At 44.7% G+C, this 23,320-nt stretch overlaps 1 protein-coding gene across 3 annotated transcripts in view; it reads right to left on the minus strand.

Moving 5' to 3' along the window:
- ANO2 (anoctamin 2) overlaps positions 1–23,179 on the minus strand; it is a 341,963-nt gene extending 318,784 nt beyond the window's left edge. For all 3 annotated transcript variants that reach the window (XM_038576551.1, XM_038576552.1, XM_038576554.1), the window contains exon 1: positions 23,050–23,179. In XM_038576551.1, the coding sequence (XP_038432479.1) occupies positions 23,050–23,071 (22 nt within the window). In that variant the 5' untranslated portion in view covers positions 23,072–23,179. The remainder of the gene's footprint in view (positions 1–23,049) is intronic.
- Between the last annotated feature and the right edge of the window lie 141 nt (positions 23,180–23,320).

A 23,320-nucleotide genomic window follows, 5' to 3' on the forward strand; every position in this document is an offset into this window, starting at 1 on the left:
TCACACTGGCCACAGGGTAGGGGAGAGTGTAGAAGGAAGCAGTGGGATGAGGAAGAGGGTCTCACTCACTACACACACACACAGAAACACACACACAAGCACGCACACACACACGTGCACACACAGAGCAGGAGCCACCAGCAGGAGCTCCGTCAGATGATGGCTGTCATAATCACTTATAATTCCCAGACAAGAGGAGAAGGTGGCTCAGGTGAGCCAGGGTGGGTGAGCACTCCCTGGAGAGACACCCTGAATTAATGCCAAAGGCTTAAGTTTTAGGGTCTTTCCGAGCGCAGCCAGGCCAGACACCCCTCCTGTCGGAGAGAACAAGGACAGACAGACCAGCTGTGAGTCCCCCAAGGGCAGGGGCCTCCTCTGACAAAAGTGCTGCCTCCAATGCCAGTGAGAGGTTTCCCCACACCTGCTGCCTCCACCAGGGCCTGGGAATGCCACAGCCCCTGCTCAGCCCTCCCCAGAGCAGCCCCCTAACACCTGCGGCAGCAGCCAGTGCTATCTCAGAGAACTTCCAGCTTCACCCCTGGAGGGAAGGGCCTCAGGCTGATGACAGAATTGCAGAATGTCAGACCCGGAGGGGACAGAAGCATGAAATACTCTGCTTTGCTCCCAAACGCCCCAGACCAGGCCCCCGGGCTGCCAGGATTTCGAGGCTGACCACACTCCATCTGTCCCCACTTCCAAGAAATACTCTTCCAGTCAAGAAGCACAGCACAGGGCTCCTGGGCTTAGCCCTCAGCTCCACCACTTGCTCTGAGACCTCTCTGGGCCTGTTTCTCCACCTATAACCTAAGAATCCCAAACTTGCAGGGTAGTAGTGGGAAATCCAGGAAAAGAAGCATCTGCAAAACACCCAGGGCAGTCATTAGCCCAAGGGGGTGCAAGAAAAGGCAATTATGATAATTATTATCATTTTCATTTTGAGCTCTGTATTAAGAAGAAACCACACCATGGATATCCAGCTCAACCCCCAGCACCTGCTATAAGAAGGGATGAACAAAAAGTAGCTTGAAACAGAGCTTTCAGTCAGTCACCAGGCCTTGGAGCAGCCCCTTCCGTGCCCAGCTCTCTGCTGGGCAGTTCAGGAGCCCTAGAACATTTGGTCCCTCTACTGGAAAACCTTAGGACCTCTTTTGTTTTTCTTAAGATTTTATTTATTTATTTATTCATGAGAGAGAGAGAGAGAGAGAGAGAGAGAATGGCAGAGACACAGGCAGAGGGAGAAGCAGGCTCCATGTGGGACTCGAACCCCGGGACTCCGAGGATCACACCCTGGGCCAAAGGCAGGCACTTAGCACCTCTTCATGAAGGCAGAGCTGGCAGGCAGGAAGCACAATGAAGGCCAGCAGAGCAAAGCTCTCCTATCTGACTTTTTTTTTACACTGCGGGCTCTCATCCCTACTGTGGAAGGCCAGCAAGGCCAGAAGGCTTCCAGGGGAACTGATCCTAATGCTGGTCTTGAAGGGTGGACAACTTCTAAAAAGCAGGGGAAAGAACACAGAAGGGCAGTAGTAGGTGTGTGTGCTGGTGGCGTGATGGAGGGCCTCCAGCTCCGGACATCAAGGAAGGGGCTTCCTTCTTTGGTCCCCAGTCTTGCCTTGTCTCTCCCGCCTTATGCCTTTCTGCATGCTTGCTCACCATCTGGCCCAGAGCAGACTGAGAACAGAGCTCTACAGCCCAAGGAAGGCTTAAAAACCTCCAGATACATGTCTGAGGAGCCCAAGACCACTCTGCTGTATACCTGAGCTGATGACAAAGGGGATGCTCACTCAAGCGTCCTGGACAGCTACATTCACATTCACAACGGTGACTCAAGGTAGGTCAGATTCAGGTCAGCCGCAAACTTTAGGCAAACCACTATCCAGGAGCCACAAGCTCCTGAAGATACAAGTTGGGGTTTGAGGCTGGCCTCCAGAGCCCTACCAGCCATCCCAGGAGCTCTCTTTTCTTGCCTCTGACACATGGACCACAGCTGCCGGAGGCTCTGCTTTCATACCCACCTTCCTCCCCAACCCAACAATGAGAACACAGTATATGGCTGACTTGTGCCAAGTCCAGAAAGACATACCAGGCAGTAACGACACAGAAGTGGAGAGACCCAAGACAGTTGGCCTATACCAGGAAATGAAGGCAGGGGGTGGGGGGTGGGGGTCGTTGTGCATCTTGAGTGAAGCCTGGGCATCAAGAAGAATGGGGTAGGTGAACATAAGGACTCCTCTAAGAAGCTGAAAAACGGTGAATTGAGTTCGATCGGTAAAAACCATCATACATAGCCTATGGAACATGAAACGCATTTGAAAATGATCTTTCTTTAGTTGACCTTTCACTTGGCTCTTGGCACAGGCTGCCTTGCATAACAGATCCCTAGGTGCTCAGGACTTAGCTGCCTCCCTGGGCTGTGGATGCCAGGGGGGCATGGCTCACCCCACTCTGGATCAATAGAATGGATTTTCACAAGGCTTAGACCTAAGGCCTCTTCTCTACACTCTCACCCTTTCCCTGGATATTCTCATTCACTCCTATGGCTTTAATTATTACCTATGTGATCATGACCCTCAACATTTTATCTTTAACTCTTATTTTCTTCCAGCCCCTGGATCAAAACATCCTCTTGCCTATTTGGCATCTCCACTTGGATTCTTCAGAGTCCCTTCAAAACATACACATCAAAACCAAACTTACAATCTGCTCTGCAAGAGGACTCTCTTCCAGGATTCCCCATCCCTATGAATGCCCCCGCTATACTCAGCATACAAACCAAAAATCCACAGGCAGCCTTGAGAGCCTTCTTCCCCCATGCCCCATAGCCAATGTGTCACCAAGCCTAGGAATTTTCCCTGAAATATCTCCCAAATCGATCTGTTTTTCACCACCCTCTATGACTGCCATCGTGATCCAAACTACCGTGCACATCCAGCTGCATTACTCCAATAGCCTCCCAAAAGACACCCCCCTGCTTCCACCATAACTTCCCTTCACTATTCCCCAAAAGGCAGCCATGGGGGTCCTTTCAAAATGTTGAGCTATGACACCCACATGTGTGGAGATTTCTAGTGCTTTCCACCACTCTCAAGCTGCGAGACCCTGCATAACCTGGCCTGCTCACGTCTCCACCTCGCCTCTCCCCGTGTCCTGCTGTATCTCTGAGTTCCAGCCATGCTGCTCTGTCTGCAGTGTCTGGGATACACCACACCGTCTCCCAGCCCAGGGTCTTACACGTGTTCCTCCTTCCGGCTAGAACAAGATTCTTTGTCCAGCTGCTATTTTGATCATTAGGGACCCAGAAAATCAAAAGTAACATATCCCTGTTTCAAAAAGCAGCTGAAGCGACAGAAATATTCAGATACTACAGGCAGAGCTAATTTGCTTCCTCTGCAGACAAGACTGAACTTCCACCACCTGAAGTAGAACAAGGAGGGCCTGGGGGACACACAGACACATGTAAAGTCAGCACAGGAATGCCTCCAAGTTTTAGCCAGTGGACTCTACTGGTCAGCAGGGAACCGTGGAGAGTGGGGTGCTTACTGTCTGGGGTCACCAAATAAAGGCAACCCATTGGTGGCAGCGTGTTGACTGTCCAGTCAAAGGAACCCCTCTGCTCCAAACTTTTGCCCAGATCTGACACCCTGACTGACTCCCCCAGATGGGACTGGCCCACCTTTCAGCCAGCCAAACTGTCATAAGCCTCCTAGAGGATTGCGCTGGGGGGAAAGGTAGGCCCTCTTCACCTAGTCAAAGGGCAACCAGTTGAAAATGACCAGGGGTCTCCTGCTAAGCGCGGACAGAGGACGGCCCGAGCCTGGCTGCAGCCCTGCCCACCTCCACTGCTGCCTTCATTCACTTTCCTCCACCACCTTCAGAGGGACCTCTCTAAATCACATTGCCCCCCTCTCCCACTGAAAGCCCTTCAATGGCTCTCCATTGCCAGAGCAGAAAAGCTCTACCGGGAACAGAAAGATGCTCCATGTGTTCTCCAACCCTGTTCCCTCCCTCCTTCCCATTCCTCTTTTTGGAGCTAATCTTTCTGAATATTCTTCTTTGCTCCATCTGCTAAGACACTGAAGTACAGTGGGACCACAGGGGTGTGTGATGAGGGGAAGGGGCACTTTTTGAGGAAGGCCATATTCTGGTCTTAGGCTGCTGTTTGGAGGAGCTGCCACCTAAGTGGCTCAAGACCACAGCTGACAGTCTTTTTCAGGCCAGGAATAAGAAATTCAATAAACATCAGGCCGTGATTTGGGACTACATGGGTGTTGCACAGGGGGGTGTGTGTGTGTGTGTGTGTGTGTGTGTGTGTGTGTGTGTGCGCGCTCTACAGACAACTGAGAAGTGCTAGATCGACAACCACACTGCTCTCCATCATGCTCCACAACCCTGCTAGGACTCGCCATCATCACTCTGCCACGTGGTGAGCCCCACACTGAGCGGGGGGGACCCTCAGCGCTCCATTCTGGCATTGCCACAATTTCAGAAAAATAATGTATTTTCTCCAACATCAGTTTTTGCTTCCACAATTGAGAGGAGGGTGTCATTACTGTATCTTCTCCCCAGAGGGAGAAGGGTGATGATTCAGCAAGAGGAAATATTACAACCCGTTGGAGGTACATGAGCTACAGAAAATGGGAGGGATTGTTACCCAATCCTACTGCAGGGGCCTCAGGCCCCACCCTGACTTCTCTGCTTCACCCTAGTCACTCTGCCCCAAGTCCCCAGAATTCCCATTCTCTGCTACCCACCAGCCTGCTGACTATTCACCTCCTTCTGGAAGCTCTCCTAAATGAGGCAGGAGAAGCACTAGCTGTGTACCCCCCCCCCACCCATTACTATAATTTCCTTCCTCTTCAGGGACCATCACACACTTTCTTATCCTTTAGAACTTGCTATTTCAAAGGTGAACTCTGTCCCTTCTAGATGAATCCAACCTCCACCACCCAGAGGCTGCATTAGAGAGGCAGACAAAGGAGGCACAGGATCAGAGATCTGAGGGGAAATGAACAGAGACCAAAGGCAGGGAGAGCCCCAAATCTAAATGAACAAGCAGGCAAGGTTTGTTCCAAGGTCCTTCCATTGTCTACCCTTTCACACTGTCCCCTCCCCCAGCCCACTCATGGCCTCCCCCCAACTGTGGTCCTCGTTCCATGCTATGCTTTCCCATCTACCATCAGGGGTTCCTGACACCCACTCCCCCATTTAGCTGTTGGCTGTCTTGTCTTAGAAACCAGTACACTCCAAAGTACAGATAGCCCATGTTGGCATCATGAGACAACATAAGTAAAAGCATTCTGGAAACCCTAAAGGGCTCTGGAGATGTCCCTAGCACTGCATATATACAGGGGCCAGGGTCCGGTTTTACTGGGAGGAATATTCTCCAATGGTGGGCACTGCTAGGTGAGGGGAGAGAGGTTGCAGGGCAAGGATTCTCTCTGGACCTTTCAAATCATGTCATGGCTCCTGGACAGTTAAGTGAGAATCTTCAGGGTCACACTTCAGAGTGAGGAGCGAGCCCAGCTCTTCTGAGTAGGGGAGCCCAGCACATACAGGCTGTGGAGACTCAGGAGGGTACAGAGAGTTCAGGCAGGAGGGGATGGCAGGAAAACTGGAGCAAAGGGACCAAGAGGCACAGTCAAGAGCAAGGCAGCAGCAGGCTGAACAGACTGGGAGCCAGAAGTGGGTTCACCAGGCAGGGAGGAGGGGGAGGTGAGTCATCAGGGCCCTGGGAGGTTTTCAGAGTCTCCAAGAAAGAACAGCAGGATTCAGTGTCCTGTGGGAGCTGGACCTCCAGGCAGCAGGGCTCTTCCTCAAAGCTTCCCTCATGGTGTAATTACTGCTTCATTTACTAACCATGGGCAGGAAAGTGTGAAGTGAAAGGCAGGGCCACCTCTCTCACCAGCCTTTCAAGGCCACTGCTTCCAGCAAAGCCAGACAGTCCAGGGCTACCTTATGGGGGACAGTGCATCCACACTCTCGCAGGCCAGGAACAAGACTCCAGGTGGGCCTCAGAGAGACCAGGGCACTTTCAGATTTTGAGGAAGCTAACCTGGTCCCTCCCCAAGCATCCTGGGACGGATGGATTGTATTCTGTTATGGTTAACTTATGCCTGGAGTCTTACTCTGCTTTCTTACATGCATTTGACAGTTAAAACTTGAGGCTCCAAGCTTAAAATTTAGACCCAAAGGCCCTGCCCAACATTTCCTATTGAACAGCATCTTTCTCAGACTCTGCTTGTGGCCAGAGTAACAGAAGAATGGTCTTCCAGTCCCCTCCACACAAAAGAACCATTAGCCAATCTGCCTCTTGGGCTCTGCTTATCTTGACTCAAAAATAGCCCTCTCTCCATTGATGCTCAAACATCCTCTTTAAAAAAAAAAAAAAAAAGATTTTATTTATTTATTCATGAGAGACACACAGAGAGAGGCAGAGACATAGGCAAAGGGAGAAGCAGGCCCCCTGTGGGGAGCCTAATGCAGGACTCAAACCCAGGACCCAGGATCATGACTTGAGCCAAAGGCAGACACACTCAACCACTGAGACACCCAGATGCCCCAAACATCCCCTTCCTAATGGTGATATGGCCACAGTGTACATCCTTATCTTGAGCCTGGATTAGGAAAAGCTAACTGTCCTCCCTGCCACTAAGCTTGCTTCCCTCTGATACTTGGGTCACAACCTGACCAAGTTACTCCCATTCAGTGGTTTCCACTCTTCTTAGATGAAAATGAAAACCAGACTAGACTGTCTGATACGAACACAGAGTCTTTCATGATCTGGGCCATGCCCACCTGTCTGATATTCCTTCATCTCCAAACATGCATCCCTGGCCTGCTTACCCCTTCCACCACACCCCCACCACGCACATGCCATCTGGCCATGCTCTAAGCACAACTGTCCGTCTTTGGGGCATGGAAGTATGTGGAAGTATGTGTCATCTTTCACATCTCTATTCATTTCAGAATGATTTTACTTCCTGGCACTATGCAATATATTGGAAATATTAGACTTGCCCTAGGTTCTCACAAGGAAGGCACACTCATGAGGAAAAGAGACTAATAAGGAGATAATTTCAGGAACAAGAGAAAAGCTAGAGCTGGAGTATGAACAAGGGCCTATAGAAGCAGGAGCCCACAGCTCTGCTTAGAGCTAGCAGGAAAGGCCTCCCAGAGTACATGGCTTTTGAGAAGCATCTACAAAAGGTAAGCAGGCATATTCCAATGGGTGAGGGAAGAAAAGAGATTGTGGGGAGAAAGGCAATCATTTGTATGTGCTTTGCAATCATCTGCTGGGCCTGGCTGTTTCATATCATCAACCTTCTGAGAGCAGGGCATGCCTTCTCCTCCTCATGTTCCTTTCCCACCCACATGGTCCCAGCAGGTGGCCAGCTATGTGGTGGGATTGAAGGAGCAAAAGAAAAAGGACCTTTTTGGTTTATAATACACACTTTCTACCATGGCTTACGAGGCCCCTTACTATCTTTTCTGTTGACCTGACAGTATCAATCATCTCCTGCTGGCCACTCCTCCCTCCCTCTGTCTCTATCTCTGTCTCCCTGTCTCCCTGTCTCCCTGTCTCTCTGTCTCTGTCTCTCTGTCTCTCTCTCTCTCTCTCTCTCTCTCTCACACACACACACTCACATATACCAGACACACTGAACTATCAGCAGCTTCTAGAAAGCGACCTGCTTTTTCTTATCTTTGGTCTTTGATCTTTGGCATTATTCTCCCTTCTGCCCTTAAACAGCTCTTCTTAACCAAGACTACTTGACAAGTCCCTTCCTGGTAACATTCTTAACACCTCTCATCCTTTTAAAAAAGCCTTTTAACAAAGACCACTTGCGGTCGATGCTCAGACCAAAGACCCTAAAAGTGCAAACCCAGGTCAAGAAAAGAATAAGCATTTCAGGACATGCTTCCCTTAGTAACAAAACCCACAGACTGAGATCTGGATGAGTTTCCCAAATGAAACCTACTCATGGGTAGCCCATCCTACACTGCGGTTTGGAGAGTGGCTGACGAGATTAAGGTATAAATGTCCCTTCCCCTCTGTAGGAGGAAGTGGCCAGTCTACAGCATAATTGATCAAAACTGTTCTGTTAGCTAATCATAACCTGTTGTGCAAGTTCAACATGAAAAGAGCAAAATGATGCAATGGTGAGCAACACGTAACCCTTCCTCCACCCCCTCTAATACATACCACACACACATGCTTGCACACACGCACGCAAACACACTTTATGAGGGTGACTGACTCCTCTCCTGGACATACTTGGTGAGTCCCCACAATGTCCCCCATCTTCCTCCATCACCCACAAACATCTCCCACCTCTTATCTCCTCCCCCTGGTATAACCAATATTGATGATCTCTGTCTTATTCCCAGCTCTCCAAAGAAGGTGGAACAGATTTCTGTTGCCCAAAATGGACTGGGTCCGAGGCTAAAGCTCCTGTAATCATAGCTTCCTGCCCAGGCTCCATAGGCTTTTGGATCTGGATGAGATACGAGGAATTCAGCAGACAGGAGGAACATGGATGAACCTCAGAATTTTATAAAATATCCCAAATACATGTATAATCTATAGGAAATTGCTCAAAAGTTTTCTCTATGCTACAGACGTGGTTAACTGATATGAGTAAAGTTCGTATCATACAGACAATAAGCTACATCTATCAGTTGTGCTCTCCTTGAGGACAGGAAGAGTGCCTATCTTGGTATGTTTAAACCAGGTATGTTTAGCCCCAAGCATGAGGACTTGCACATAACTGGCTTTGGGAGCAGGACAAGTATTTTCCCACAGCTTGGGAAAAGGGAATTCTCAATATCAAGCACCAACTAAGATGGCTAACACCGCGTAGAAGCTTGAAGAATTGTTCACAAACACACTGGAGACACTTCAAGGGACTCCCATAATTGCCATAATTGCTGGGTCAAACTTTTTAAAAGGACTGGAGATCCCATAATAACTAGTGAGGGGGGGGGAGCTTGAGAGACACATTTTTAAATTTCTCATAACTCCATTTCTATTAGGCTGCTGTGGCCTAGCCAAATACAAATTGTTCTTACTTAAAACCAGATGTGTCCTCATTTGACTATCAGTGATATGATATCACCACATTCCAAAGGACAAAATCAAGAGAAGTAGTTCTGGAGAAGGAGAAACAGAAGCACACAACAGCCACTCTATGGGGAGGCAGAGATGGCTGTGGGAAGCCAGACTTAAAATATTAGCATTCAGCAATTGGGAAAAGTGAGGACCAGTGGAGAACTGGCTGGTTCTCAACCCTAGACACATAATTAGAATCATCTAAGAAAGTTAAAATATTGATGTCTGGGCTCCACCTCAAGATTTGGACTTAATTTGTCTGAGGTGCTCTATTGTGCCTCCAGGGGTGAGGTCCCTGGTCTACAGAATCAAAAATATGAGCAGAGATATAGTCACAAGGTCTTGGCATATGAAAGAAAGGAGTATCACTTAGAACTTGAATAAAGTAAAAAAAAAAAAAAAAAGAACTTGAATAAAGTAAGCTTAGGACAAAACTCAGTGCCACTTAGCACAGCCAAAATAAACATTTTGAGCTAAAGACCTGCCTTGGCCTAGGTGTTATAAAAAAAAAAAAAAATGGGTGCTGCATGAACCCAGAAGCAAGGGAAGCCTGTCACTGGAGAAGGAAAAGAAAGCTACCATGCTTGGCACCCCACGAGCAGCCCTTGGTCCACTGGCTATAGAAGCGGTGTGTTGCGGGGAGCCCTGGGTAGCTCAGCAGTTTAGGGCCTGCCTTCTTTGGTCCAGGGTGTGATCCTGGAGTCCTGGGATCGAGTCTCACATCAGGCTCCCTGCATGGAGCCTGCGTCTCCCTTTGCCTGTGTCTCTGTCTCTCTCTGTGTGTCTCTCATGAATAAATAAATAAAATCTTTAAAGAAGAAGAAGAAGAAGAAGAAGAAGAAGAAGCAGTAGCAGTGTGTGCTTTAACCGGGGTTAAGACCCTCCACTTCTGCAGCTTTGGTTCAGCTTATTGACTTCTAAGGCATACTGGAGAGCTTGGATAATAATACAAGCTTGAGACTCAGAGGGGGTAGGAATGAGTTCTACACAGTCCAAGTAAATTCAAACACTAAATGTCATTAAATGTAGTTAACTGGTACCTGAATAATTTGATATAGTTAATAGATGAACTGGAGGCTCACCTACCTGCCATAACGAATAGAAAGGCAAGTATCTTCCTCTAAATTGAAACCATAAATATGTGCCATTCCAGGAAAAACCTCAAGATCAACATATAGGACCATCACAATATGGTATGCAGTTAAAAAGCAACTTTTTAAAAAGGTGACCCTCAGGCAGAATTTTATCACTTCACCTCACTTCAGAGGAGCAGGGATAGCCAAGTCCCATAACTAGGGCCTTGGTTCAATCCTTCATAATGAGATTTTTATTGAAAAAAATGTTTTTAAATATGCAACTGTATCTCCAGTTCATACATTATTTTCATAATTTCTCCCTCTCTTCCCTCTAATCCAATCTGAAAAGCATTGAGTTCCAAAGAAGAAATCAAATTCAAGTGTAGCCTCTCAAAGAATTGTGTGGGTTTCAAGCACAAATAAAATATGTATTTCACATTTAAAACAACACTCACAATGCCTTCATCTGCTTCCTCCAGCTCACACTAGTCAGTTAATCACTTTAAATTTTTTTAAAGTTTTTTAATATTTTAAAGAAGAAACTGAATCTGTTGGCCAACTAATATCATACCAATTCACTATAAATTAATTCCTTCATTCACAGAAGTTGAACAAACAATCCCAAAATTCGTAAGGAACTGCAAAAGGCCCCAAATAGCCAAAGCAATCTTGAAAAAGAAAAACAAATGCAGGCATCACACTTCCAGATTTCAAGTTATATTACAAAGTGATAGATTAAAACAGCATGGTACTAGCATAAAAATAGACACATAGCTCAATGGGTCAGACAGAAAACCCAGAAGTGGACCCACAAGTATATGGTCAATCAATCTTTGACAAAGGAGGAATGAATATCCAATTGGAAAAAGACAGTCTCTTTAACAAGTGGTGTTGGAGAAACTGGACAGCAATATGCAAAAGAATGAGATTGGTCCACTTCTTAAATCATACACATAAATAAACACAAAATGAATTAAAGATCTCAATGTGAGACCTGAAACCATAGAAATCCCTGAAGAGAACACAGTAATCTCTCTGACATGGCTATAGCAACATCTTTCTAGATACTGAGGCAAGGGAAATAAGTAAAAATAAACTGTTGGGACTGCATCAAAATTAAAAGTTTCTTCACAGTGAAGGAAATGATCAACAAGACTAAAAGGCAACCTATGGAATAGGAGAGATCCTGGTCTCCAGGATCGCGCCCTGGTCCAAAGGCAGGCGCTAAACCGCTGCGCCACCCAGGGATCCCGGAGAAAATATTTATAAATGACATATCTGATAAAGAGTTATTATCCAAAATATATAAGAACTGATAGAACTCAATACCTAAAAAACAAATAAATTTAAAAACGGTCAGAAGATATAAACAGACATCTCTCCCAAAGACACATAGGTGGCCAATAGACACATGAAAAGATGCTCAACATCACTCATCATCAGGGAAATACAAATCAAAACAACAATGAGATATGACTTCACACCTGTCAGAACAGCTAAAATCAACGACACAAGCAACAAATGCTGATGAGAATGTAGAGAAAAAGGACCCAACATGCACTGCTGGTAGGAATGTAAACTGATGCAGCCATTGTGGAAAAATGGTATGGAAATTCCTCAAAAAGTTAAAAGTAGAACTGCTGTATGATACAGGAATCACATTACTATTTACCAAAAAAATGCAAAAACACTAATTCGAAGGGATACATGCACCACTATGTCTATAGTAGCATTATCTACAAGAGCCCAATGGATAAAGAACATGTGATACACACACACACACACACACACACACACAAATGGAATACTATTTGGCCATAAAAAAAGAATGAAATCTTGCCATTTGCAACAATATGGATAGAGCTAGTGAATGCCAAGTGAAATAACTCAGTCCGGGAAAGACAAATACCATATGATCTCACTCATATGTGGAATTTTAAAAACAAAACAAATAACCAAAGAAAAAAGAAAGAGAGAGAGACAAACCAAGAAATAGACTCTTAACTATAGAGAACAAACTAAAGGTTACCAGAGGAGAGATGAGTGGGGGACTGGGGAAATAGGGGATGGGGATTAAACAGTCATTTATCAATAATATAAATAAAATAAATAAAATAAAATAAAATAAAATGAAATAAAATGAAACAAAAAGAAATGAGATCATGCTTGCAAAGCTTAGTGCTCAGTAGATGCTCAATAAATAGCAGTTCTTATTATCAATATCATCATCATTTGGGGACTTTGGTAACAGACAGATAAAACTATACTAAAAAAAACTCATTCCTTCATTCAGAAACCATTTAATAAGCATTTACCACTCCCTGTCCTGCCCTGTCCTGCTGAAACTTGAAGACTTCAGAGCCTTACTTGGAGAGACAGGTGTGTAAATCTGCAACTTTAATACAGGAAAATAAGTGTGACCATGCCACACCAAAATTATCATTTTTTGAGAAACCCCTAAGACAGAGACTTCTAGCTGCTTACCAAAAAAATCTATGCTCTCCTCTTCTTTCTGGGCACACAGCTAGACCCTATTTCCTGGCCTCTCTTGCAATTAAATGTAGCTACAAGACCAAATTCCAGCCAGAGGGATGTGAACAGAGAGGCATGTCCTACTTCCAGACCTGGCCCATAGAAACTTTCTGTGCATGCTCCTTCATGCCCTTCCATGTTTTTCTCCCCTTTCAGATAACTGGGAGGACAACCCTGAGGGCCACCTTGGCAGTCATAGTTGAAATTGGCTAAGCCATCATGCTAGCTCCCTGAAAAGCTATATGGCTAAGAGCCACCTAGCTCTAACAAGCCAACTTGTTTACTCACCTGGATTATTGCTTTAGCAAGAGGTAAACTGTCAGGTTTTACTCATTTATTTTTTTATCTATTCCTTAGCAGCTACCTGAGTGTTAGCCTAACTAATATAGCACCCTTCCTTCACTAGCAATGCAGACAATAATAACTCTACCTACAAGATCAGTAATTAGCCCACTGAGATACCATCAGAGTCAAATATCCACATGCCAGAGCCCTGCTCAACAGACCCCTTCCCAAACTTCTCCCAACCCCATGGATTTAACAGCCCCCTCATAATTTCTGCAAACCACAAATGGGGAGAGATTCTCAAAAGTAAGGCCTATATATCATCTTTGACCTTCACTGCAGCCTGGCACACAGCAGGTGCTCAATGAAAGAGTGGATTAAAAAATCGAAATGCTGAAAAGATTAGCAGAAGGATTTCTCTCCTATGCTTTGTGCAAAATAACCACCCCTTCCCCTCATGCTTTGTGCTATAGAATTCCAGAACTTTGGTTATGTTGAGTTTAAGTACTGCTAAGCAGTAACAAAGCTGATTTTAAAGAAAAGTGTGGCCTTGCCTGTAGGCACCTCCATAGTCCAACTCTCCCTTAAGACAAAAATTAAGGCTGGGATCTTAGCTTCTCATTAAAATTAAATAAACACAAAAATTTCACTCTTTTCTAAATCATGAAGATCACTTTTGAATTAATATTAGAAAGTCCTGTGATTTCTGGCCTTTGCCAATGACCTACATCTGAAAATATTTGTCAACAAAATACTTTTTGACTAAAAACCTGCTGACAAAAACTAGTTTCCAGTACCGATAAAATCACTGATCCTGGCTGGAAATTCTTCTATAAACAGCTACAAAACAGAACAAATGACACAAGCCAACCATTTCAAGCACTGAACAATCATCAGCATGGAACTGCAATTCCTGAGAACAGAAAGTCACAAATGTAACTCCATGAAAACACATTATTGACTGGAGTTCAGGGAGCAGGAATCCAAGCAAGCAAAATCCCATGGAACTGAGGAGGCAGAAGTCAAGGCTTGGAGCAGCTACAATGGCTGAAAATTATGGGGCAGAGCACAAGAGAGGAGGAATCTATGCAAAGAAAATTCTCCAGAGAGACCTCTGGGGACCTTCATGAGTCCTTGGCTGAGAGCAAGACTCCACATGCATAAGGGTGAAATGTATGAGGCGGACCAGAGAGAGGCTACCACACACTGAGATCAGAACAAGATGCTGGAGGTCAAACAGTCCTGGAAGACGCTGAAGTTCCATCCCAGCCAGAGCAGCAAGACCTCATTAACATGTCCTAACATTTCGGACATCCAGCTGAGACACAAGACCCCATTCTAGAGTGAGAACCACACACTAGAAAAATATTTATAGTAGACTATCCCTAAAAAAGAAGCTTCTAAGGCCAATCCCTGAACATATCAATAGGGGAGACAGACTTGAGAGGTTAAGTCTTACCGAGTTAGAGAATCATGAAAAATACCTTGCATTTTCCACATTATATACCTTAATGAAGCAGAAAACCAAACCTAAATATTAAGCTCAAAGGATCGGCCAGTAGTTGAACTGCATGCCAGAAAACTTTTCTTAAAATAAATTTTTAACTCTTCTGAAAGAAAGATAATGTCATATCAAGCACAATGTCTATTTCACCATCAAAACTTACTAGACACACAAGAAACAGGAATAAGTGGCCCATGAAAGGCACAAAACAAGTAATAAAAACTCATCTCAGTCCTCTGGCCTTTTTCACTAGGTCCAGAGGGATCTGGAGCCAATTTACTCTACCCCCAACATCATGAAAGATTCACACCTCCATTGTTCTCACTGGAAAAGGCTGGTCAAGGCTGCTGGGCCAGCCTTGGTCATACACAGAGACACAGCCTGGGCTGTATCTGGCCCTGTCAAAGGGACTGGTGTTTTGTTCTCATCACTCCTTTCCAACTCTGATTTTTATGCTTCTAAAATAAACAGGACTTAATCACCAAAAGCAAACAACACACACACACACACACACACACACACACACACACACCTGATCTCAAGAGAGCCCAAATATTGGGTTTAACAAGAAAAGACTTAAAGCAGAAAACATAAATATGTTCTAATAAATAAAAATAAGTATGGCCTTAATAAATAGATGATATGGAAACTGCAAAACTGCAGAGAAATAGAAAATATAAACAAAAATCAATATAATTGGTTTCACACTTTCTGATTTCAAAACTTACTACAAGCACAGCAGTTAGGCAAGGACAAGAAATAAAGACACCCAAATTGGAAAGAAAGAATTAAAACTGTCACTATTTTCAGATGACATAATATTACATATAGAAAACCCTAAGACTATCAAAGAACTGTTAGGACTAATTCAGTAAAGTTGCAGTATACAAAATCAAGTACAAAAAAAAAAAAAAAAAACCCTTACTACAAAGCTACTGTGGTACTGGCATAAGGATAGAAAAATTGGTCAGTCCCTAGAATCAAGACTGCAGAAATAAAACCTTAAATTTCAACAAAGGCACTAAGAGGCGGGGAAAGAAATGGGGAAATAGTACCGGGACAACTGGATATCCTCACAAAAAAGAAGGAAGTTGAACTCTTTCCTCGCACCATACATAAATATTAACATTTTCAAAAATAGATACCAGACCTAAATGCAATAGCTGAAGCTATAAAACATTTGGAAGATAACACAGGAGTAAATCTTTATTACCTTAAGTTAAGCAATGGTTTCTTAGCTATTATACCAAAAAGCACAAGTTATCAAAGACAGACAAATTGTCTTTCAACAAAATTAAAAATGTTTCAAAAGACACCATGAATGGGGTACCCGGGTGGTTCAGTCAGTTGAACATCTGACTCTTGATTTCAGCTCAGGTCATGATCTCAGGGTCGTGAGATGAAGCCCCACTTCAGGGTCCATGCTGAGTCTGATTAAGACTCTCTCTCTCTCTCCCCCTCTCCCTCTACTCCTCCCCCTGCTCCTGCTCCCTCCCTAAATAAATAAATAAAATCTTTTTTAAAAAAACAGATACCATTAATAAAGTGAATATGCAACCTAGAGAATGGGAGGAAATATTTCTAAGTCATATATCACAATAAGGACTTGTATCCAAAATATATATAGGACTTTGCAACTCAACAATTAAAAACCAAACAACTTAATTTGAAAATGAGCAAAGTATATGAAGGGACACTTCTCCAAAGAAGATAAGCAAGAAATATTCAATAGCACATGAAAAGACATTTAGCATCATTAGTCATTAAGGAAACGCAAATCAAAACTACAGTGACATACCACTTTACGCGACTAGGATAGCTATGATTTTGAAAAAGACAAACAATAACAAGTGTTGGTGAGGATGTGGAGAAATTAGAACCTTCAGATGTTGGTGGTGGGAATGTCAAATAGTATGGCCATTTTGTAAAACAGCCTAGTAGTTCCTGAAAAAGTTAAACACAGAGCTTCTATAAGACCCAGCCATTCTACTCTAGGTATGTACCCAAGAGAAATACAAACATACACATACACACACACACACACACACACACACACAAACTTATACTTGAACATTCATATCAGCATTATTCATAGTAACCAGAAAGTGGAAATCCAAATGTCTATCAAATGATAAATGAACAAATGTGGTATATCCACAGAAGGGAATATTATTCAGCTATAAAAAGAACTGAGCTATTGACCCATGTTATGATACAACTGAACACTGAAAACATGCTCAGTGAAAGAGCAGTTTCAGACACAAAACACTATATAGTGTGTGATTCCACTTATATTAAATATCCAGAATAAGCAAATCCATGGAGACAGGGAATACATTAGCAGTTGCCAGGAGTTAGAGGGAGGGAGGAAAGGTGAACAGCTGTCAATGAGTATGAGGTTTCTTTTTGGATGATGAAAATATTCTAAAATTAGAGAACAGTGATGGATGCACAATTCTATGAATAAAAATTACTAAACTGCACATTTTTAAAGGGTGGATTTATGGTATGTGATTATATCTTAATAAATCTGGCTGGTGGTCAAAATAAAAATTCCTAGAATTGAAAAGTACAGGGGCACCTGGGTGGCTCAGTGGTTGAGTGTCTGCCTTTGACTCAGGTCATGATCCCAGGGTCCTGGGATCAAGTTCTGCATTGGGCTCCCCACGGGGAGCCTGCTTCTCCCTCTGCCTATGTCTCGCCTCTGTCTCTGTGTCTCTCACGAATAAATAAATAAATAAAATCTTTTTTAAAATTCCTATAACTGAAAAGTACAATAATGCAAAAGAAAAACTTCATTCGATGAGCCTGACAGCAAACTGGAGAAGGCAGAGAAAAGATCAGTGAAGTTAAAGATGGACTGATAGAAAAAAAAAAAAAGATGGACTGATAGAAACAATCTGATCTAGAGAACAGAGGACTGAAGAATGAAAAAATTCAACACAGTCTCAGGACCTGGTGGGATCATGTGGGTCTAATATACATGTTAGAAAAAGAAGAGAATAAAAATGGAGCAGAAAAATAATTGAAGAGTGAGTGAAATTATCCCAAAAGTTGATAAAATACAGTAACGTCCACATTCAAGAAGGTCAACAAACTCAAGGAGGAAAAATACAAAGAGAATCACTCCTGGACACACCATAGGCTGACTGTCGAACACCAAAAATAAAAATAAAATATGGAGAGCTACCAGAGGGAGGTATTACATACAAGGAAAACAAAAATCTGGACTAAGGCTGACTTCTCATCAAAACCATGGAGACCGAAAGAGAACACCTGGAGTCTTGAAGGGAAAAACCTGTCAACCTATTAATTTTGCATCTGATGCAAGTATTCTTCCAAATGAGAATGAAATAAAAACACAAGCTGAGAGGGGCGCCTAGGTGGCTCAGTCAGTCGAGTCCGAGCTCTTAGTTTCAGCTCAGGTCCTGATCTCAGGGTCATGGGATCAAGCCCTGTGTGGGCCTCCATGCTCAGTGGCAAGTCTGCTTGAGGTTCTCTCCCTCCCTCTCCCTCTGCCCCTCCCCCTGCTTGCACTCTCTCTCTCTCTCTCACTCTCTCTAATAAATAAACAGAATCTTAAAAAAAAATAGAAGCTGAGAGAATTTGTCACCAGCATATCTGCACTTCAAGACATGCTGCAGAAGGTTCTTCAGGCTGAACAGAAATGATACCAGATGGAACTTGGGGAACTGTTCCGTGGAGCTTTTTATATGCTATAAGCCACCACTTTTCAAATTAGAAGTTTTAACCCAATGGCTGGGGATCTACAGGTTCGCAAACAGCAATTTTTAAAAACATAATAGAGTGGAGTGGGCCAGGGAAGAATAAAACACAAGCACCACTTGAAAAAAAAATCAGAAACAATAAATGCTCACGTGATGAATAATACTCTTTCCAAAAATCTATTAATGAAACTACAGCTCATTAGGTTGGGCAATGTCTCATATAAATAGCACAAATATCACTGTGACATTCTTCTTAAAGTTTAATGTGGATGAACTAGAACTAGTCTCCTTCTATTAGACGATGAAACCCATGTAACTTGCTGGCCGTTTTCTGACCTGTCAGAAAGTTCACAGATAAATTTTTGTTCAACTGCAGTACCTATTCTTAGTCTAGGTTTTATGATATAATACTGTGCTCCCAAGTCTTCATTATTTGGCATTTGTTCATTTAAGGATTATTGTTATCTAGGTTTTCCTCTTCTGCAAACTGTTTGAAGATTAATAAAAAGCAGAAATAGTTATTTGATACAGGCAAAAATAAAAACAGATTAAAAAGGAATTTGAGTGAAGAATAATTACCAAAAATATTTAAAAACAGGGAACTTTTTTATTTTATCTGTATTTAAATGTTTTTCACGTTGGAAGTATAGTATTGCTTTTTTTAAGCTATTTTTATTTAGCTAGTGATGAATATCAGGCACCAAGGACTGCTAGAAAGTGTGGATTATCCCTGTGTCAGTGAAGAAGTTGTAGGATACAAGGTATTAAAAGAGAAACAGGCCCCAAATGGAGTCATTTGCACAGGTGCGGGTGCAGACACACACAGATACACAGACACCCAGCAAACCAGCAGGTCTAACCTATCCCGGGAATGTGACCTTTTATCCTGGGAATGTGACCTTTGAAAGGTTTGTCTGAAATTCCCTGATCAGCACTGGTTAAGTAATAAACTGTACAATAAAAGCACTTTCATCCCTTTCCCCCTTTTCATCCCTTTCCCCAATCAAAAGATGATTTCCCAGCCTGAAATATTCCTTTTTCTTTTGCTAATAACTTTTTGCCTCACCCTCCTTCCTATGAAAACCTTCCATTTTGTAGGACTCCTCAGAGCTCCCCTCTACTTGCTAGATGGGATGCTGCCCAATTCATGTGTCATTTAATAAAACCAATTAGATCTCCAAATTTACTTGGTTGAAATTTGTTTTTTAACAAATTGTGTTTGCTCAACAGAGGGAGGGAGTGACACCAGCTCATTGTGAGAACTGCAATCCTTCAGTAGTTTCATTTCAGAGAAAGTCACCTAGATGGAGAGTTGTCAGACAGACAGACTTAAAAGGCACTTCCTTGAAATTTCTGGAGGAAAAGCAAGGTTGTCAGTAGTACAAGAAAGACATTTAGTACATATTGAAATAACTATAGTGTGGTCAGGCTAATGTCATTGGTGTGGTCTGAACAGGTCAAAGTTTGACTCTATCCCCTCCTTCCCATGACCATCAACAGTGGATAAGGATGCTAAAGTACTGAGATCATCATAGGGTACCAAGAGTCTAGAATGTAAGGTCTTGACAGGCAGGTGCCTATTGATCTTTGTAACTCCAACAGTGAGCATAGTATCTGGCATACAGTACAGCTCAGAGGTGTCCTCTAAACTGATCTGAGCTGCACTTACAAGTGGAATATATTGAGTCAGATTTGCTAGAGCCCATCAGGACACTAAGTACATCTTCTTCCCCCTGTGGTCACAAGATCAGCTTCCCATGCCTCTAGAAACCCTAATGTGGAACTCAGGTAACCACGCTGGTGAAAACATGTCTCCAATGTAGAGCACAGTGGCACATTTCCTTACAAGTTTGGTTATGACAACCAGCCTTCTTGGGCTTGGTCTCGCTAGATAAACTAACCATGATTCCAGACTGGAAATACAGCTGACTCAAACAACACAGAGTTAGGGGTGCCAATCTCATTGTGCAGTTAAATATCTGCATGTAACTTTTGACTCCCCCCAAAACTTAACTAATAGACTACTGCTCATTGGAAACCTTACCAGTAACATAAACAAATAGTGCATGTTTTATATACGTATTAGATACTACATTATTAGAATCTAGAGAAAAGAAAATGTTAAGAAAATTATAAGGAGAACATATACACCTCTAGTACTATACTATAAAAAAAATCTGCATATTACTGAACCCACGCAGTTCAAAGCCATGTAATTCAAGGGTCAACTATAGCATATAGGCACAGCCCTGCCTGGACTGTGACCACGGCACTTCCCTAACAGCCTTGCAAAATCAGTATCTCCCTTAAAGCCCCAGGTCTCCCCACATTTCCCACCACCCCTCGTGCTGGTACCTACATACACTTCCTTTTAATGACTTCTTATAAACAGAACAAAAGCCACAAGGTGAGGTGCTGGGGAAAACAAGTTTGAATTCCAGCCTTACCCCTCTGTGATTATTCGGTGGTTAACACAATATAACTGGCATATTTCTTAACCTCTCAGAATTTCAGGCTCTTCTTCAATGAAATGGACTGAACACTAACAACAAAGCTGTTGTGAGGCAAAGCACCTAGCACAGTGTCTGGATATAGTAGATGCTTGATGACTATTAGTATTCCTTTTCTCTGAATGCCAACAACAGATGGCCTGAGCTACAAGACTCTGTGTGATCTGGCTCACTCTGGCCATTCTCGCTCTTCATCTCTCTGCTCCAGGCACTTGGCTTCCCCACTATTTTTTGGACAGCTCAAGTACATTCCTGCCGCAGGGTCTTTCACCTATATTTGCCTTTGTGAGATCATTCTCCAGATATCTGCATGGCTTGTTCTTTCACTGAGCGCAATCTCTGTTCAAACTCATCTCCGCAAAGAGGCCTTACCTAACCACTGATCACAAATAGAGACCGATTCTGTTTTGCAACAAGAGGCAAGATCCTTGTGTCTAGTAGTCAAATTTCTGTTCTCTACGAGCTCTAAGAACACCACAAATAGAGTGGGACAAGTGTCTCTCAGCCAGCAGAAAGAGTTCACAGATGGGTGGATTTCCAGAAAATCGGGTCCTCATTTCATTAAGTCAAAGACAAGCTTCATGCTAGGTCTTATGCCACTGGTCCTCAAGCCTTGTGCCGCAATGGACGATGGCAGAGAAGGCACAAGTAGAAACAAGACCAGGACCCAAGGTAGGTCTTTTAAACCTACCCCGACCTACCCCTCACACATCCACTTCAATGGGCCATCAAAGCGGCCCAGGTTCCCACATACAGGCAAGTCAGAGAGCATTCCAGGCTGCTGGAAAGGACCATCCTATTAGGTCTTTGCCTCCCAAAAGGACAGGCGTCTAGCAAGACACAGTGAGAGGAGCAAATGGGTCCTGGATGCCCAGCAGCCAGGGCAGGGTGACAGCTAGATGGGCCAGGGCTCTGAGGTCAGGTCCCGAGAACAAAGTCCAGGCAAACAGAGAGACCCAGAGTACCACAGTCCTCTAGGAGAGCCCCCACCTTGTCTGAGATCCTCCCTCCACCTGCCACTTGCCCTTTGGCTTAGATCTAACCTTGTTCAATGGAGCCTTCTGTCCAGAAGCAGGGTCCACATGGTTCCCGGAGATATCTCTCCACACCAGCTCACAAGATCTCAGGACTAGGACTTACATCTACCTTCCCGTTCCTTTGGTTCTCTGTGCCAATGCAGTGGGCACCTCCCCGCTTCCTGCCTCACGCAAGAACCACCAGAAGAAAGACACTCAACATATTCCCTTTCCAGGCCACATCAACCCTGCCCAGGTGCATGTGTCTGCTCAGTAGAACTTGAGAGATGCAGCCGAATAATGTCCCGCCCCCGCCCCCCCCAAAAGTCCACCTCCACTAACTTCTTTTTTTTTTTTTTTTTTTTTTTATAGATATACAAAAAAATTTTATTTTATTTTTTTTTTTAATTTATTTTTTTATTGGTGTTCAATTTACTAACATACAGAATAACACCCAGTGCCCGTCACCCATTCACTCCCACCCCCCGCCCTCCTCCCCTTCTACCACCCCTAGTTCGTTTCCCAGAGTTAGCAGTCTTTATGTTCTGTCTCCCTTTCTGATATTTCCCACACATTTCTTCTCCCTTCCCTTATTTTCCCTTTCACTATTATTTATATTCCCCAAATGAATGAGAACATATAATGTTTGTCCTTCTCTGACTGACTTACTTCACTCAGCATAATACCCTCCAGTTCCATCCACGTTGAAGCAAATGGTGGGTATTTGTCATTTCTAATAGCTGAGTCCCCTAAAAGAAAAGTCCCCAGGAAAGGCGTGCCTGTGTTCCCCTGCACCCTCCGGAACGCGGATTCAGTTCGGGTTAGGTCGGGGTGGGCAGAGAGTCCCTGAAATCCGGAGGACACTCCAGAGAGGCCAACGTCAAAGCAGCTGGGGACGAAGCAGAACCTCTGTCCTCAGCGGACGGCTTGAGAAGTAAACCCCAGCTGCCTGCCTGCCCAGACACGCTGAGCTCCAGGGCCAAGGACCAGTAGTGGGTCGAGGCCAAAACGCACAGGTAAGACTTGACCGTCCATCACCCAGGAGCCGCGGCACCAATCCTCCGCCTCTCGCCCTACTTCTCCCTCCCTGATAAAAGTAAGTAAATGAAAGAAGTGAGGGGGACACTGCCCAGGCGCCCGCCGGCTGCCCTGGCCCGGCGCCTCCCTCCCAGGTTCACGTGGGGTCACCAGCCGCAAAGGCGAGGAGTCGGGGTGCCGCTCCGGGACCGCCCGCCCCTCCCCCGGACAGGCCGACGCGAGGGACCCGGGCCGGGCCCTGGGAGACTCACCGCGCAGCCCGGGGGTGGCCATGGCGCGGGCACCGGGACGCGACACCCGGACTGGCCCGGCCGCGCCGGCGAACGCTCGGGCTTAGGCGGCCGCCGCGGGGCTAATTCCACGGCGCTCGGCGGCGCCCGGACGTGCCCGCCCCCCGCCCGCCGCCCGCCGCCCGCCGCCCCTCCCCGCCTCCCGCCCTCCCCGCCCTCCCGCCGCCCCGCGCCGAGGGGTCCCGGGGCCGCCCCGGCTGGCTCGGGCGCTGCGATCGCCCGCGGGCGGCTC

The sequence above is a fragment of the Canis lupus genome, chromosome 27 (assembly GCF_011100685.1).
Source record: "Canis lupus familiaris isolate Mischka breed German Shepherd chromosome 27, alternate assembly UU_Cfam_GSD_1.0, whole genome shotgun sequence".
NCBI classification, from domain to species: Eukaryota; Metazoa; Chordata; class Mammalia; order Carnivora; family Canidae; genus Canis; species Canis lupus.